The 19,781-nt window shown below is 29.6% G+C and overlaps 1 protein-coding gene across 1 annotated transcript in view; it reads right to left on the reverse strand.

The window, feature by feature from the left end:
- LOC111620110 (DDB1- and CUL4-associated factor 5-like) overlaps window positions 1-19,781 on the reverse strand; it is a 49,840-nt gene that overhangs the window by 16,604 nt on the left and 13,455 nt on the right. Inside the window, exons 2-3 of the mRNA XM_023361964.1 lie at window positions 9,999-10,142; window positions 9,876-9,912 (exon numbers count right to left, since the gene is read on the reverse strand). Coding sequence (XP_023217732.1) covers window positions 9,876-9,912; window positions 9,999-10,142 — 181 coding nt within the window. The remainder of the gene's footprint in view (window positions 1-9,875; window positions 9,913-9,998; window positions 10,143-19,781) is intronic.

Genomic DNA, 19,781 nt, shown 5'->3' on the forward strand with positions numbered 1-19,781 from the left:
ATTGACTTTGCATTTGTAAAAAGATATCTTAACCTTTATATTTTATTACTTTTTTTGTGTAGCTATGCTATATACTAACAGTAGTATATGAGCCACTCAAAAAGCAAATGATTTTTTCAATGTATGAGTGTATTGATTGATTGGTTTTAGATACTGCCACACAACACAAGGGCAATCTGCCAATTGGAAAGTGTCTCTTACAGGAAGTCTTTTAAGAGAAACCATTTGGGCATTACTGATGTAAAGAAAACTCAAAAAACTTCATGAGCCACCCCATCAGCCAAATGCAAACCTATGCTGACTCCAGCATTTGGGGATCAAAACCACTTAGCCACCGGTGTAGCATGGGTGTAGGATGGAAAATGATGCATTGGTAGATTCTATGTGAAAAATTTTTTGTGGGAGTCTCAACCTGGATTCGATCCTGGATCCTTCATGGCAGCAGTCATGAACATTACCTCTCAGTCACCTGACCAGCTTTCAATGTGTGAGAAAAACAAAGAATATCTTTGAAATTGATTTTCAAAAGCTTCATCATGTTACTAAAGCAAGAATACAAAGTGCAGAGACAATAAAAAGCTTATGGTATTGCTTCAAAATGCCAAGCTTATTTTTACCAAAGATTAAATTTTGATAAAAGACAAGAAAAAAAATTTGACTTTCATTTCGGATGCCATAATTTTTACTTGGTGCAATATTTATTTATATCTCAGATATTTTTCTTTGTATATCAATGGTTTTTTGACTACTTTGACTAATTTTTTCACTGCCCTTCTGTTACTTGCAAGTTATTTATGACAATTTACTATTGACACTATAACATAATTTGGTCTTAAAACAGTCAGTAGAAAAACAATAAACAAATAAAACAGAGATCAAAATTTAACTGCAACAAACTAGAGGAGAAAGAGAAAACTTTAAAACTGACTTAAGTTCTCAGAGTGTAATTGTACACATTGGGTTCAAGATGACAGATTTTTTTGCAAAATTCATATTTTAAATTCTACTATATCATACCAATGGTTTAATCAACCATTGACAGGAAATTAACTAGACCTGTAGTAGCCAGAGCAGGATAATCTATTTTACAGACCAATTTATTATGTCATTCCTCAAATTGTTGTTTTTTGAATTTTACTGTATTTCATTTTTCCTTTAAAATTATTAAATTTAAGTCAATTTTTGATAATTAACTAATAAAAGTGGAATTCTTTTGGCCAATTAAAATGCAGTATGTTTTTTTATGTATTCAAAAGTTGTACTAAACTTTTATAGAGAAATTTTAGATAGAAATATTTGGATACCTGGTGGCATCTTCCTTATAAAAGAAATCATAGTGTGACATTTTAAAAAAGAAAAAGGTCGGAGTCACACATTTCAAATTTGCTGGAGTCGAACTATTTGTTTACTAACTCCACTACACTGGTTTAGACACAATTGTCACATTAAATTGTTAAAAAATTGAGTGATGTGTATAAAAAAAAGAGCTGAACTGCTGTACATGCTTTGTAAATACCCAAAATACCAGCTTAAGTCTATGACTGAGTTTTCCTGTGATATTCCTCAAGGAAATGATCTGATCAGCATTCCAAATAGCATACAACATTTATTGACCTGAACTTGCAAATTTGGTTGAGATTGAGCAAGCAGTTTTGGAAGAATTTATTTATATTCAATGACATTTGAGTGTAAAAAAAGAAGCTTTGTTTGCTCAACTCAATAAAATTCATTTTACTCCATGTTAATACATGATCTGAAATTTTTACACGTTTAAAATTCACTAAAAGTATTAGTTTCTTTTTCTAATATGGCACACAATTTCTTCTGTTCGTTTGAAATTAAAAATAAATTAAACACAAAAAAAATATGATTGGATTTTTAAAGAAAAGTGAAATAAACTTGCAAAAAATTTTTAAAAAATCATTATTCTACTAACATTATCCATTGAAACAGCTTATTTTTTCTATGATCTATTGGTCAATTACCAATTGATGACATCTGGATCATGTCTATAGTGTAATAAATCAATCAATTCTATATTCTCAAATTGGAAATAAATGATGGAAATGATGAAAACATCTTACACCATCATTTATATTAAGTTCAAATAATATTCTAGAGTATAAGTTATGTTTTCTCTGAATATCTGAAAGTTAATATCCTCCTGTATTAAGAACATGACACAAAAATAAAATCACACACAATATTTCTTATAAGACTTTCAAATAAAAAATATAGAAAACTGTTGTAAAGTTTAGAAAAGAAGTATTTTAACTACTTATTTATCATGAAGTCTGAATTTATCTTTCTCTCATTCCTTAGAGCTATATGCTTAGCTGTTCTAATATTGTGGGTTCAATATCAGTTCTACATATAGTCTACTTGTACTATTGATGTCAAGTAAGTTAGAATGCAGAAAGACATTGATATTAATGTGAGAACCTGGAGTTGAGGAGATATATTTTTGTGAATTTATTAAATTAATATTTTACATTATTTTCTATCAAGTTGATTTGAAATGATATTTATCTTTATGAAAGGAAGCACTTCTTCTGAGTCAGAGAGAAACAATGTAGTTCCTCCCAAAATGATAGTTGATTAAAATGTCTCACTTGTCTATTGGCCAAAAAACCATCCAGCTTCTCACATCAGAAGCATAATGTAATGTTCAAGTAATACTATTGGTGGTCCACTGAGTATAAAAGGTAAAGAAATGGGGTCACCTTCATACAGTGCTCTAGTTATGTTTTAGCCATGTTCCAGTCATGTTTTACTTCTCACTCTCGTTTGGTGCCCTTACCGAGTGCCCAAGTTGTCAACCAACATCTCTCTGTTATCAACCTCCAGATGTTAAATATTTTTGATCCTACCATCTCAGATGTATGTGAATAGATAATAATGACCATTTATTGTAAACTCTCTCAAATCAAGTTATGATTAGAGGCTAGATATTTAGATTCTCTCCATTTATATCAGAGAGATTGACTCGATTAGTTTCGTTTATATTTTAAGATTAAAATGTATTATGTATAGATTTTATAATTAGATGTTTAAATAAATATTTTTGTTATATTTTAAACTATTGTATAGTCTATCTTATTGCCTAACTTCATTGTCGACCTCACATAAACTGTGAAATAAACCCTCCTAAAGTTCCGGCCATTCTTCAAATTATTTCAAACCACTGAGAAAATATTTTATTTCTTAATTTGCAAGTTAGGACATAACTAGTTTATCCTAACTGGTGTCAGGACTGATGAGAAGATTTTGATGAATCATCTTAACATTTTACCATCCGGTAGTGAATGGGAAAACCAGAACACAACCCCAATTTCACATTTAGTATCATCAAAGTGGAGTTGCAAATCCTGTTTTCACATTCTGGTTTTTCAGAAGTGGGATTATCTTTCAAAAAATAAAAAATATATAGGTTATCTCCTTGAAGGACAAGTTTCTTTAAAAATCGATAGTCCTTTGATTTAAAGAATAATAAATTATTTTAGGAAATAAGATTAAAGATAAGTTTAGAATAAGATGATGATAAAAAAATAAGGATAATAAAGGAAAATAACAATGGAAAAGCAGAGAGAACAATCCCTCCATTCCAGGAAACCCACTTGCAGTCAGAGATTTAGGCAGTGTAATATTACTTTTAGAACCATTTTCTGGAAGTTCTGAGGGACATAGAATAACAACTTTCTTTGAAAATTTGGAGGATTCAGCTGATACTATAAGATAGTCAAGGATACAGAAATTGAAAATAGCTTACTTTAGACTAACAGGATTTGCAAGAGATTTGCCGGAAACGATAGGCAAACGAAAGAAATAGATGAATACAAAGGGCTGATTGTAGAGACAGCATTTACGTTAAACGACGTTTATCAACAGAACGGCCTATAGACGTTGGCTGGCTGAACCACGGTTTAAAATGTGTTGCAAAGACGACGATGTCTATTTCTGACCATTCTCTAAACGAACTTCAGCAAAACATTGGCTCTTACTTACTTTGCTATTACTCCCCTGTTTTAGGAGTCGTTCGGCCAATCGGGTTATTTGTTTGTGACGTCAGAAATGGTCGCCAGCTATATTACGAAAGCTTCCAGAAACAAAATCTTAAGGCCGTGAAAACAATTGTTCGGCAATTAATGACAATCCTTTTCCATTTTGATATTTAATTTCGTCGCCAACACGGTTTAAAATATGAACAAATCCATATTTAAAAAATTTATACCGAATTTGAAATTTGTCTTCGGAATAGATTTTTAAGGAATTATTTTGACATCTTATTACTGTCACCCTTCGTAACTATCGAAATGAATAATTTTAAATATTTTATTATTAATATTACATTTTTTAAATATCTATAAACAGATTTCTGTAATTATTAAAATTGTCACGTTTGTTTAACAGTACAATGACTCCAAAATGCATTAACATTTTATAACCGACACGATACTCGAATTGTAAATAAATGCATCTGATTTAAATTAATCTAAGTTTTAAGTCTTCGCCCATTTGAATATCGAAATTGAAACATTTAAAACAAATTTAAAGTATTTAATTTTGTTAATATTGCTTCAAGCAATTAATTAATGACTAATTTTGTTGATTCGTACCGTTTACAACATTTATCAAAGGAACAATATCTGTTTTTATCTAAACTTTTCCATGAACAAAGCTACCACTCGAATTGAAAAGCCCTCTAAACCTGCTGTCGAGTGTGTCTAGAAAGTAGGTCAAATAACTTATTTCTAATTTCTAATTGTGGCAGGCGAGAAACGCCGTCTCTGCAATGAAATTTTTCTGAACATCGGTCTACCCGATCTGTAAACCGCCGTCAGCTTTTAAACGTTCTCTCTGCAATCGGCTGAAAGAGTTCAAAAGATTAATGTTAGAGCAGTTTGAATAAGAACCTTATACATTGCAATTACAAAGATTTTATGCATGTATTCAAGAAACAATCAAAGATGTTCAAATATTTGCAGTTTGTATACAATCATTGGCTTCAAAGATTGAAATTGATCAAATAGGCACAGATGCAGCAGAAATAGCTATAATCCAGTGAGTAAAAAAAAAAAAGGAATTAGATGAAAGACTTAGGGGGCAGTTTTTAAATGGGTTGGATAGCAAAATAAAATGAATAGTTGTCATGAGAACCAAAAACTTTGATGAAGCAATCAAAATCACTGTTAGCAAGGAAACTATAGAACAGTTAACAAATCCATCAACAATTGTTAGAAAAATAGACCATCAAGCAATAGGGATAAAGGAATTGAAAGAAACGATTTCAAAACTCCAGGATCAGTTGAATGATTTGAGGCAAAGAATGACACACCATTATATGAATACATTTTATCCAAATGATAGGAATGTGAATTATGCAAGTCCAAACTGTCTCTTTTATTGAAACAAAACATTTCACTAAAACAAACAACGAATGTTCACAACTAGATTTCCGAGAGATACAAAGGTACAAGGACAACAAAACAACTCGTATATGGTACCCAATGTTAGACATATACAGGAAATATCAGTTATACTCCAAAGCAACATTCAAAGCATAAGGAGGTTTATCGAAAAGAAACAAACTTCAAATAGAGATTTATCACCAATAGTGATAAGAAGAATCGGAGTGATGTTGGAAAGACCAAAAAATGCTATAGGGCACAAGACAGGTACCCTAGTTCAAAGGAGCAGAGTCATAAAGAAAGACAGAGTAGAAAATAGATGCCAATGCATGGTCAGATCATTGTACTCCTTTGCAGATTCAGATTCATGAGAAAAGAAAATAAAGAAATTTGATAGCACAACAATTCCAAAGAAAACAAAATCAGATGTGATAGACAAACCTGTAAGAAAAGTTAAAATTTGTGAAACAATAGAAAAAGGACTAAATGAAAATAATCTAATTTTCACTTAGACACACAGAGTTCAAAGGAGTCAAACAAAACAAAAAAATAATAATAATGGAACTTTTGCATCAAAAAAAGCAACTGTGGAACGATACAAGGATATCCCTCCATATACACAGATCAAGGCTAGCAAAATACCTAGACTTATTATACCCACTTTACCTAGTTGTAGAGATGAAGAAAAAAAAACACACTTTAGAAAAAAAAACCAGTAGAACAGATACAAGATGACAGGAATGATAATGCAATAATGACTATTCACTTCCCTTTTCCACAGAATAAAATAGGAAATGGAATAATCTGAAATTGGATCACCCACCTTTTTAAACTAATTTTGTGTGTTACTTTGACAATCATTTTTGGATTACAGAGACAAATTATATACATAGTAACATACAGCAGTCCAGTTATATAGTAATATAATAATATATTGACAATCATTGTTTGTCCTTCTGTTGATTTCAGAAATTATTTTGAATTGGACGTGAAAAATAAATCTACAATTGATTATTATCCAATAAACATTTTAGAGTTACAATCTAGTTTTAATTTAGAAGATAAAGTTATGTTAGAGGCTAGATATTTCTTATATATATATCCAGATTGACTGAATGTGTGTGCAATTTCTATTTGACTGTGCACACGTGTGATGACGGGTTAATGTAAATAAATAATGTAAAAACAGGATTTGTGACCCTACTACCAGAATCTTCTCATCAGTCCTGACACCAGTTAGGCTAAACTAGTTGCATTTTAACTTGTGAATTAAGAAATAAAATAGATATATATATATATCTAAGAAATAGCTAGCCTATATATAATATAATATCTAGCCTATAATAGGTATATATTTTATTTCTTAATTCACAAGTTAAAATGCAACTAGTTTAGCCTAACTGGTGTCAGGACTGATGAGAAGATTCTGGTAGTAGGGTCACAAATCCTGTTTTTACATTATTTATTTACATTAACCCGTCATCACACGTGTGCACAGTCAAATAGAAATTGCACACCCTCGGTCAATCTGGCACCAATTTCAAAAATTAATAAAAATTTAGCATCGAAAAACGAGTATTTTTACTTTAACCTAGTTTTATAATATGTTTGTAGTCAAATTCAGTCAAAAAATTTTAATTTCATTATTATTTATTGACGATTTTAATTTTTTAATATTAGAAGGTAATTAGCATAAATTACAAGGTGTCGTGTTTCTTCTTCGCTCCCATTCAAGTTTATTGTCCTAGACACACACCGATGTTTGTTTTTACTTCTACTGGCGATTAGGCTTTTATTTCAACCTTATCTGTTTTGGTTACAAAAGATGGGGGAGACAGGCGTCACATGATCTCTTACCTCACTTTTTATTACAGAAATTTCCTTACCTTAAAAGTTTTATTTTTTTTCTCGATTTTAATTATTATTAACTATCTTTTTTGATAGATTCTCATATATGTGTTTTCTGAAGTTGCAGATTTTATTAAGTTTTACGCATTTATGCTTTTTTTTTTTTTTTTTTTTTTTTTACATATAACATATTTAAATAATTTTTAAATTTTCTTATGTTATCAGAAATGCTAAATTAATAAGTACAGTGTGTTTTACAATACTATTGCGAACAGATATAGTCAATTATTTTGTAAACATACGAGGTCTGTTCAAAAAGTATCGGACTTTTATTTTTTCCGCGTAAACCAATGATGCGCGGGAGGCCTCTTTCGGTGGAGTTGTGGAGGGGACAGTCATGCGCAGCCCTGAATTTTTTCCCGCCTGCAGGAAGCATCAGTCATTGGCAGTCGGGCTATGAGTGAGGTCATGTAGTGAGCTCTCGTCAGATTCCACTAAGTTGGAAAATGACTGAACAACGTGAGCAGCGATATTACATCAAATTTTGCCAAAAACCTTGGCGATACCCGAGTGTAAACCATTCGCAAGATTCAGCAGGCTTTCGGGGACGATCCTCGAGGCCAAAAAAAGCGCGGCAGGTCCGCAGCAATATCAAAGGTCATGTTGACAGTTTTTTCGACTCTCGTGGGGTGGTGTGTCGTGAGTACGCACCACAAGGCCAAACCATCGCAAAGGAGTACTACCAGGAGGTCCTTCGTCGTCTTTCCGATACAGTGCGACGCAAACGACCGGATCTGTGGTCGATCAAAACTTGGCAGCTCCATCGTGATAACGCATCCGCCCATTCTGCGCATCTGATTCGGGCTTTCGTCGCCAAACACAACACTCCTGTGGTTCGTCACGCTCCGTACTCTCCCCACATGGCTCCGTGTGACTTTTGGCTATTTCCCAAGCTGAAAATGCCGCTAAAAGGAACCCGATTTTAGTCAAGAGAAGACATCATGCGGAATGCGACAGACTGGCTGATGGCCATTCCAAAAGATGTGTTCCAGCAGTGTTTCCAGCAATGGCAGGAATGCTGGGAGAAGTGTATACACTACCAAGGAGACTACTTTGAAGGGGATTAGGGTTTTGTACCTCAAAATCAATAAATTTATTTTTGCCAACCAAAGGTCCAATACTTTTTGAACAGACCTCGTATTTATTATTTTAATTTTTATAAATTATTTAAATTGAAGCAACACGACGTGCTCAGAATCGATTAATTACCATTGCGCATTATTTAAGATGGACTCGATTCAATTACTTCTTCATTTCAGATGTTATAGTGTGTTATTTTAATGTAATTTTACACATAATGTATGTTTATTATAATTAATAAATCTATATAGGAATAATCTGTGTGTCTGAATAAAACAAAGCGATTATAAAAATAAAAAGTGTGCGTTGCATCTTGATTGTTTGTAAGCAAAGTTTTATGATTTTAATTTTTAAAACAAGAGATTTTTATTTATATTTTCTATAATTTGATTTGTAAATGCAAAAACTAAACTTATAAAATATCAACTCACTATAAATAATTTCAACTTTTATTTATTGATGTCAGATTTGTTAAATTTCATGAAATTGTATTATTTTTCAACTTCAGAGTAGTAAAGCCTGTTTATTTTTCCAGCAAAAATAATAGACTTGCTAGTCCTTCACTGTGAAAAATAATAAGCTGCTAATCGCTTTATTACTTTGTTTTCAAAAACTCTCCCCTCTGTCAGCTGAGGGTCAAATGGCTAACAAATTGTTTACTTCCACTCAGGAAAATGTTGTGATGATGTCATAAAATTTTATAAAATGATTAAAAATACCAATGGTAGAAATTAAATTATATCTAGTCAAATTCATATTTTTTAGAAGTTATTCACTTTAAAATAAGGCAATTATAAGCGAAGAAGTGCGCACACCACCACTGTGACTATTTTTAGTAACAGCAACTGGCAGAAAATTTGAAAATTGAAATCTGAGATCACATGCGCCATAGTGCCGATTTGACACCAATAATGAAATAAAAATAATGAAACTCTTTAAGCAAAAACTGACTTGCGCACTGTAAAATTGAAGAAAAATTAGACATGTAATAATTTTTTCAGATTTTTTAAACAATTAGAATTTTTACACTAACTAATTAAAAATTAATTGGTGCCTAATCGGGTGCCGATGGGTTAATGTCTGATAAGTGAAAAAATTAGAGATGACATTGGATTATAAGGAGGACTTTAAAAGAAAGAACTTTAGACTTCTGTTGTAAATGAAGTTTACAGGATCTACAAAATTTTAAAAAATCCACAATTATATCAAAATTTATATTTTGCATTAGAAATTAAACAATAAGGTCAGTTTGTATAAATTAACATAAACTTTTTGATCTATTAACAAGAATCCTGATAAAATGATGATAATATATAAAATATATTCAATAATATTTATATTCAAAGTTGTTCTTTAAAACTAAGTTAAATGTTCTGAAATAGTGTAAGAAACTTTTTTCTGATGAAATAAATATTTTAAAAATTTATGTAGTAATACTAAAAATGAAATAATATTAATATATCTTGAAATAAAGCTTACGTTTCAATGTCATGAACTACAACTTGTTCATCATTTCCTAAAATTAAAACAGATTTAATTACACCTGAAGTTACTTAAACTCATTTTAAAATTGATTAGACACATTATTATAATTTTACATACCTGCAGAAAATAATCTTGTATGGCCTGTATCAAATCCCAAACAAAATATATTGCTATTATGTTCGCCTAACATTGCTATTGGATGACTGACTCCTGAAATAGCCTTCTCAACATTCCAAAGCAAAACTCTTCTATCATCACCACCTATTAAATATAAATTTATAAATTAAGAAATACAAAATAACATTTTTAATTTATATATATATTCATTATTTATATTTTATTTAATTATTAAAATGTATATTCATATATATCTATATCTATATATAAAAATGGACATGTATGTCCCTATATTTCACTTTTTCGCCAAAACTACACATCACACGTGAATGGTGTTTGTATGTGGTAGTAGCCCCAAGTCTCCATTCGTGCATAGGGGTGGTTGCGTCTCGATAGCTATAAGGGTGCGGGAGATATGAGGCTGAAAGTGGTTGAAAGTGGCTTTCTATTTTGAATGTTTTGTTTAAATTTGTTCGAATTAAATTCAAACATAAAATTCGAATATTGGTTCGATTATAGAACGATTGTAAACGTTCCAGAAACGTTGAAAATAGTTCGTTTGACTAAACGTAAAAATTCTCTAATTAGTCTGGAAACGGGGGACCTAATTCTTGCATTCTGTGAAAACGGGTAAGATTAGCTATAATGTAATTATCTTAATCTTCACTATCGTTACTTTTTAAAAACCCAGCAAAGCGGGTTCTTGCAGCTAGATTCTAGATTACTTAGAAAAACAGTCTTTTATATATATATATATAAACTATATTACATACAAATGTACGAACAAATAAAAACCCAGCGAAGCGGGTCCTTGCAGCTAGTGTATAATAAATTTGTTACTATATTAAAATTATAATTATCCATGCTTTATATTAATGGTTTAAAACAAATTGAGAAATTCAAATGATTGTAATAACAGAATTTAAATTTCTCCAATTCATATTTTAGAATCACCTTTGAACTTTTATATAACTGATTTTTATTCAGTATTTAATTAATTTTAAACCATTTAAATTAAACAAATATAAAACTCTGTTTTATATTTGTTTAATTTAAATTTTGTTAATATAAAACTCTGTTTTATATTAACAAAATTTCTGTAATAAAATTTCAGACAGGATAAGAACAGGTCAGAACAATTCAGACAGGACTAATAACTTTCAGGATACTTTTCATCTTAAGTTACCTGAATATAAAACAAAAAACTTAACTGTTATATAAACAGAACAAAATTAATATTAAATATAGACAAACTAGAGTTTAGCAATTTAAATTTTAAATTCCAATTTCTGTCCTACATTTTATCTCATTCTTTGAACAGCAAACAACTTTTTTCATTTAATGTTTGGATAACTGAAAATGAGGAAATTATTTTTGAATATATAAGGAAAAGTCAGTAAACAGATTATCCTCTTCATTACTTGCAAAATGTCTGTGCCTCTAAGGTGACTTTTTTAGGAACTCAAATAGATATTGTTTGAGGCTAAGTTGAGGCTGTTAAGCTACCTTAGTTATTTGATTTTCTCCTAACTTAAAATCAAGCCAAATGAGATTTGACATTATTATGACAAAACAGTACTCTTCTACTCAGTAGGCTTGGATGTTATTTTCAAATTACAGATGAAGCTTTGACTAAACTTGACTAAGATTAAACATTCACAATCTGACCTTACTTCCAGAAATGGGCTAACAAGTACTCATTGAAAATCTCAAAACACTAAGCATAATCTTCCCTGATGATGGCCTTATCTTGATTTCTTGATTGATGGTGAGGATGTTTCCATTGCACTGAGATATGTTTTGATTTGTGTTAATAGTGATGTACCCATGTTTCATTCCCAATAACAATTGTATTAAGCATTCCTTGTCTTTCATCTCCATACTGAGTAAGATGCTGCAATGACATGTGTTCTTTCATAAGTTCTCGGGACAACCACCACAAGCGCACTTTCCAGAAATTCAAAACAATCATGCATTATCATGTAGACTAAACCAGAACACTATAGAGCAGTTACTACACTATCTACAGTTACTTGCTTATCAGCTCAAATCATCTCCTCTAGCTGCCACACAATTGCTTCTGTTGCAGTTTCAACAGGGTAACTAGGCGTCTTCATCAGCAACTTTTGAGCATCTTTAAAAATTTTTTTTCAACCTGGTTGTGTACTGATTTTTGCAATAAACACTTCTCCCTATGAAAGAAATGCTTCCTGTTTACTTGAAGTTTTTTTGCCCACAAAAAGTACAGAACATAGTGATCTTCAATAGTACACTTCTCAAGCACAACTACCATTTTGAAACTAAGCTGAACATGTACACACATCTAGAGTGTTATGTGAATTAATCATCAAGATGAATTGTGCTACCACCTAATGACATTTTTAGAAATTACTGCCATTTTTTAGCAATTACATATAAGTTTGTGACCCATTTACTGATTTTTCCTTGCATTTTTCTATAATGAAATTGCTAATTTCTATTTAAAACACAAAGCTTGTTTTTTTTTCAGTTAAAAACTAAACAATATGGATATTATTGATATTTAAGTTATACAATATACTATATATTATCTTTGTTTCAATTTTTCATTTCTAAACAATTCAAAAACTTCATGAAGAAAAGAAAAAAGGTGAATATTCATGTAACAATATTAAAAAAACCAAAACATCCAAAAATATTTTAAAATTTACTTACAAAATAAAATAATAAAAAATGGTTTAATAGCATCTTTTCATTTCACTCTTTTAGTTCTTTTATTTTCCATTTATTAAGTCAATTCTAATTATTTTTTTAAGTAAAAAACATTCATATTCAAATGAACTCTATCTACAAATAACTAATTCAAATCATTTCCAAACATTACTTTGTGATAAAACAAAGTTTTAAGAGAGTTATAAAGCAAATATCTCAGCACTTAATTATATCTTCTATATGATTTACAATGTTTAAAAAGTAGTGAAATGAAAATTTAGATAAACACAATAAAGTTTTAGTCAAGTATAGCCCTGTAATCTGACATAAAAAGTGCAACATAAATACTTTTATCATTACAAATGGCAGAATTATTAATCTTGGTCTTTCATTACATTTTTCATGTGTCTGAATTTTTAGTTAAAAGTTTTAGAGGTAAATTGAAATATATTTAAAATTCCTAACTATAGAATGATCTAGTGCCACCCTTTTTTAGATAAAATGATGAATTCCAAATAATATAAGAATAAAAATAATTTAAAATTCTTTAAATGTTGGCACACATACTAATTGATCTTTTCAATACAGTATTTATCACAAAAACAAATTTTAAAAATAATTTTGTTTTTAAATATTTTTTTTATTTAAAAAATGCATTTTAAATATACAAATTATATATTTAATAAAAAGATTTTCAAACATTTGGTTTTTTTAAAATACATTTTCACTTAGCTTTATTTGATATATTTATAGAATTTCCAATAATTTGACAAACTTAATACACTAAAGAGTATATCAAGTTACATAATGTTGATAGCAAACATCTGCTGGAATTTAGTTTTATTTTGATAAAAAATAAGTAAAAAAATTATATAAATATGACTATATTATAACAAGAACTCAAAATATAATGCTATCTAAGAATTGTATCTTAGTGCAGGTGTAGTTTCTTCTTTTACTAGCTATCTAAGGATTGAATTATGTTAATTATTCTATTTAATATCCTTGTCATTTTCATTGAAAGAAATTTACAAATCAAAAGTAATGACATGAATCAATTTGCTACACTGTTCAGCATCTATGTTAGAATCAATGCACCTTCAAGTTATATTTTAAAACCCCATGCTTTGGCATCTGAAATTTATTCATAAAGTTTATAAAGTATTACAAATCCATGCAGAAAGTATGCATAGATTCATAATTTACACCTTCAACTTTAAAGCACCTCTAAAATCATACTATATTTTTGTGGAATGGCTGGCATGTTGCATAAAAACAGGGGAAACCAGCATGCTGAAAACCCTGGTGTTACCAGCATGCTGGTTGAACTGTGAACAAAATATAAAATTAATCAGATCTAACAAAACTAGTTGATTAAATGTTAAAGAAAACATTCTTCTGAGTACAATAAAATAATAATATTGTAATTTGACTGACTTAAAATCAGGAAGAGTGTTTTCATTTACAACACAATAAAACAATTAATAACTTATTGACATTAGTAGTAGTAGTTAGTTAGTGTGGGCAACACTGACCATCTATCACAACCTTAAAAATATCACCATCTCAAATTTCACACAAAACCAATGTTAATGGGTGTAAGCCAAGATAATTTACAGTTTCTTAAATTTAATATGTTTATTTTTGTTTTTTTTGAATCAAACAATAATAAAAATACATTAAAAAAAAGCACTTTGGAATTCCACAAGTATTTTATGTTGTTAGAAAGAAGACAAAATGAAGAAATTAAATGTATAATTGTAGTTTTTGATGTAATGCTGACAGTTTCACATTTTAGTATAAAAATCTGTTTATTTTTTTTATTTTAATGCACTCTTTAGAGAGATATGTATAATCTTCCCTAAATAGGCATGCTGGCATTTCCCCGAGATAAACCAGCATGCCATACAGAAATATCCAATTTCATGGTCTCTCCAAATAGACCAGCATGGCAGTCATTTCGTGAAAACATGGTAAATTACACAATTAAAATCTACCTACCTATATAATCTAAGCTTAAGAATAAACTTCATTGTCACCATAGATTAAAAATATATATAAAAATTAACTGGTCAAAGACTTCAAGGAAATAAAATATACTTTATAATTACAAAACAAACTATAAGTCAAATTGAAGGAAGTTTACAATGATTAGACTTACAGTGTTACTTATTATAGGCTTGTATAAAAATATAAAACTTCATAACAGTTATTTGATATTATTATGTAAAGATAGAATTTTTATAAAAGAAAAAAAATGCTAAATAGTACCATAAATGATTTTTCCAATATGGGAGCTCCACATTTGGCTATGATTATCTTATCACTGCAGCAACAGTTAACAAAATACAGTAGAGTGTCGATTATCCGAACATCGATCAACTGAAACATCAGTTAACCGAAAGCGTTCCAGTTGGACTGTGTCGTGCTGAGTTGAACGTTTTTGATACTAGATTAACTTCTAAGTATAATATTTTTTGTTTTTATAGTTTTCAATATATTTATTTTGTTTGTACAAAATAAAGAAATAATTTTTAACGATACAATAGCCACAATTATTATTATAAAAATTTTTGTTAGGCTTAACATCGATGAAAATTCAATGCAAAGCGACATGCAACAGAGAAAAATTTAAACATGGGATATATTAATATATTATTATTGGGATATACTAATATACTATATTAATGTATTTTTTTTGTACGTAATCAATTATCTGAAATATTGATTTTCCGAATAACCCCAGTTCCCAACTGATTTGGATAATCGACACTCTACTGTAAAATTACATTAAAATATATAAATTTTGATGAAACTTCGATAAAAATTTGTAGTTATTCTTTTCACTTTCCTGACTTTTCATCTGAGGTGAATGTTAAAATAACCATAAACAGGTGTTAAAAACTTAAAACCATTACTTTATGTTATTTTCTTTATTTTTCTCATAAATGTATTTCGATCTTCCAATCCTCATCAGTATGTTATTATACATCATAGGACAGTTTTACAACTGCCGCTTTACAAAATTTCTCCATAACATTCAAGTTCTTATGTCTGTAGACAGTGCAGACATGAAAACTTGAATGTTATCATGTCTTATAAATTATTTCATAAGACCCAGAAATTATAAATGCTGGTCTCATTCATTCCTGTCTATAATACACGGGGAATCATAATTAAGAAAGCAGGTGTTCCGAGCTCTCTGTAAAAAAACCATTAGGCCAATCTCAAAACCAAATATGTATTATTCTGAGTAAACAGTTTTAATTTTCAGAAAAAAAATTTCTTCAAAAAATCGTACTTACTAAACCTTTATTGTCTGGTACTTCTTAACTATTTATAAAAACAAACGTTTTCGGCCTCAGTCAAGGTCTGCTTCAGGTTAAAAGGCCAATCGGATTCCATTCTTAGAATGAACGTTTAGTTTTAAAATATTCAAACTCATGCGCATGTTACATATCATCATCATTTTCTTGTTCTTCACATACATAGCTTGGAACTACATATGTGAAGAAATTCTTCTTCAAAATTCAGCTACTAGGATGAAATTTGGTACTGCTGTCCTCTTAATGTGCATATTACTGGGATGTACATTTTCTAATGAATTTTGGTTTTAAAAAGGAATTGTAATAGATTATTCACAATTCTTTGACACAGAAACAATAATGGTACTCATTTCACCTTTATGGATGATGATATACCCTAGTATATCAGCTTAAATGTGCAAACCTTACTGCAACAACATGTTTCACATGAGAGAATGATTAGTTAATCATTTCTAAATCTTGGCTGCCATAATCACTAGATCTTGACCCGTGATTTTTGCTACGGAACTACATAAAAACCTAATTTATCAAGGAAATTGTTCCTAACCTAGCTATCTTAGAAAACAGAATTTCACATGTAACAACTCCATGAGGACAGTTATACTCTACTGTCAAGCATGTTGTTCAGGGGATGTAGTTTTTAAAGCATGGAGATGGAGGGCATAAAGCCAAATTTTTTATGTAATTATCAATTCCACATTCTACATCTGTAACTGAAATAAATTATTGCACCTTGTTTCTTAATTCTCAAAATTTGTTTGAAAAATATATGAAATTTTACCCTAGAAGCTAAAATTTTGAAGTTATTTTTTCCCAAACATTAAAAAACTTCATATTCATGATAATAATTTGTCCAATAGTTCTTTCTACAGAGATTAATCTAAACCTCTTTCAAGCCAGTGAATTACATTTGCATTGTTTGCCTTAAAATAATAGATTATTTGTCAGGCTTTTTGCATTGATGTATTATCTTACTATATATCCATTTTTTATGGTCAAACTGGCATTTGATCCATGGGAGAAAAAATGTGCTGAAGTTCCTCCAGATAAGAACTGTTGTTATACTTCTGACAACCTTAAATTTAAGATTTCCAACTGAATGACTGTCCTTAATATCCTAACACTTCCTCCATGTTGCTAATGCTTTCACACTGATAGGTTAAATCATATCTGAGCATGCATGAATGAAAGTCATCTAGGTCATTCAGGAGGGAAAAATCACTTTTTATCTAAAAACACTAACATATTAAAATTAGTACTCTTGGAGATATGGTGCTGGCAAACTCAAATATTCCTGCTTATATTTTGAAGTAGCTAAAACCCTGTTATTGCAGAACCCAGTAGATAATATGGTACGATACATAAATTCAAGAACTCCTGGAAATGAACTGATTTTGTCTGATCAGTATTTTTACAAAGCCAAACAGTTGCCATAATTAACTGGGCTATTAATATACTATAAATAATAATTAGAAACTAAGTAATTTGGTATTAGAGGTAGACATTAGGTGCCATCTCTTATCTAAATTAATAATAATAATTTAATAATTTATTAAATAATAAGAATTATTTTGCTAATTACATTAGAATGACTCAAGTTTTGTGTAGCAACAAAGAAGTACACAGTATAAATAAAGATTAGAAATATAGTACAGGTAACCCCTGTATAACATGGCACTTCTATAGCACGGATTCACAATCATACGGTTCAAGAATTAGGAACATCCCCCGTATAACACGGTGCTTTTATAGCACGGGTTCACTCTAACACGATTCGGGAATTGAGTAAAACCCTTGTACAACATGTACAAGGGTTTTACTCAATTATTCAATTACAAGGGTTTTACTCAAGGGTTTATTACATTTTATGTTGTACAACCCTTGTACAACATAAAATGTAATAAAGGGTGCGTTCTTTTATACCTCTGCGTAACTCTGTGCAAGCATTCTAATTGTTTTCGTGGCTACTTTGAATGCGCTTTCAACAAATAACCCACTTAATGGTTAAATTTTACAATTGGCACTCTTCTTTTGCCTCTGAAAGCTCATTTTAGAATTATAGATTTTTCCACACGATACTATCAATAGTGTGGGCGCCGCCATCTCTTTTTCACCATTGTTCCTAAATGCCTACAAACAGCAGCACACTCCTGTTGCAGAGCGACCACTATTAACAAATGTACCCACAAACTGTTACCAGTTGATGATACTCATGCTGAGATCATCAAATAAAATGAATAATCCTTTGGTAAAATATTCACTTAAATAATAAATAAGTATTTTACCTATGAAAAAAATGAATAATAAATCTGATTTAAATAAGGATTTAAAAACATGTTTTTTTTTTATTTTTGGAACCGAATCCCTCTTTTCACACTAGTTCTTTGTTTCGTATAACACAGATTCGCATAACATGGCAATTTTTTGGAACGTAACTCCAGTGTTATACGGGGTTACCTGTAGTACTGAGAAAAGATTTTATAATAAAAGTGTAATTATGCAATGTGATGATGATGCATAATATTCAAAACTTTACAACCTGGATAAAATGAAGTGAAGAAACCGTACGGCTCTATATAAGAGACTTGCATACAGAAGTCATAAATAAGAAGGAAAAAATATTATGATTATACATTAACTATTGCCAAGCATGATGCATAGTTTAACTACAGTTTAAATATTAAATCAAGATAGGAATCATTTTTAAAAATAATACTGCAGTTTTTAATCATTACAAAATATCAAAAATACTTGAGTATTTACTAAATATTCATTTTAGTAACTTATCTTAATTTTGACATCAAATAAAAAAACATATTAAATAGAAAGCTATTTACCTAATGTGCTTATGTCAACAAAAATGATATTGAAAAAATTTTACAAAAATTTCAAATCCTAATTGCTTGTATCTAAAAAACAATTTATAAACTTTTTTTTTTTCAAAATTTATGTCAATTTCTTAATATATATTACAGTCGACCCCCCTATAAGATCATTGATTTTTCCGTTTTATCTGAATTACATGTTGTACGAGTCACTTAGATTTTACAAATATGTGAGCCGTTCACAGCCCGGCACACGTATTTGTAAAATCTAAGTGACTCGTACAACATGTAATTCAGATAAAACGGAAAAATCAATGATCTTATAGGGGGGTCGACTGTAATATTATAAGCTTATGACATTATATTATAAATTTCATAATAAGCTTAATTAAGCTTATTATGAAATTTGAATTTTCATAGAATTCTATTTTGTGTTAAAAGTTTTTCTTTAAAAAAGTACATTAACAATCTAAAATCATTTTGATTTAATGAAACCAAGTTGCTCCTATTGAATAAGTTTGAATTCACTAAACTTTTAAGAATCTGAAAATTTTAGATATTTAATTAATTAGCATATCTTTTAAAATATTAAGATCATTTAGTAAGATCACTCTTATTTCAGAATTCATTAGTATCTATTTTTTTATTTTATAAAAGAGAATTTCATATGTCCTTTGTTGTTGGATTAATGTGTTTAATCAACCAAAATAAATATAATTAAACCCTATGTTTTGGATCATTTGAATTACCAATAGAATTCACCTGCACACAGGATTATGGAATTTTCTAAGAAAATTTCATTTGATATCTTACAACATATTTCATATTATTACAAACAGTACTAAATAATACCAGCATCAATACTGTAAAATCATCCGATTAAAAGTAAAAAGGAGAACAAAACAATTAAACTTAAAATATCAAAAATAACTTTTATTCTT

This window comes from Centruroides sculpturatus, unplaced genomic scaffold (genome assembly GCF_000671375.1).
Source record: "Centruroides sculpturatus isolate CEXI.00-Female unplaced genomic scaffold, Cexi_2.0 scaffold131, whole genome shotgun sequence".
In the NCBI taxonomy this organism is placed as follows: domain Eukaryota; kingdom Metazoa; phylum Arthropoda; class Arachnida; order Scorpiones; family Buthidae; genus Centruroides; species Centruroides sculpturatus.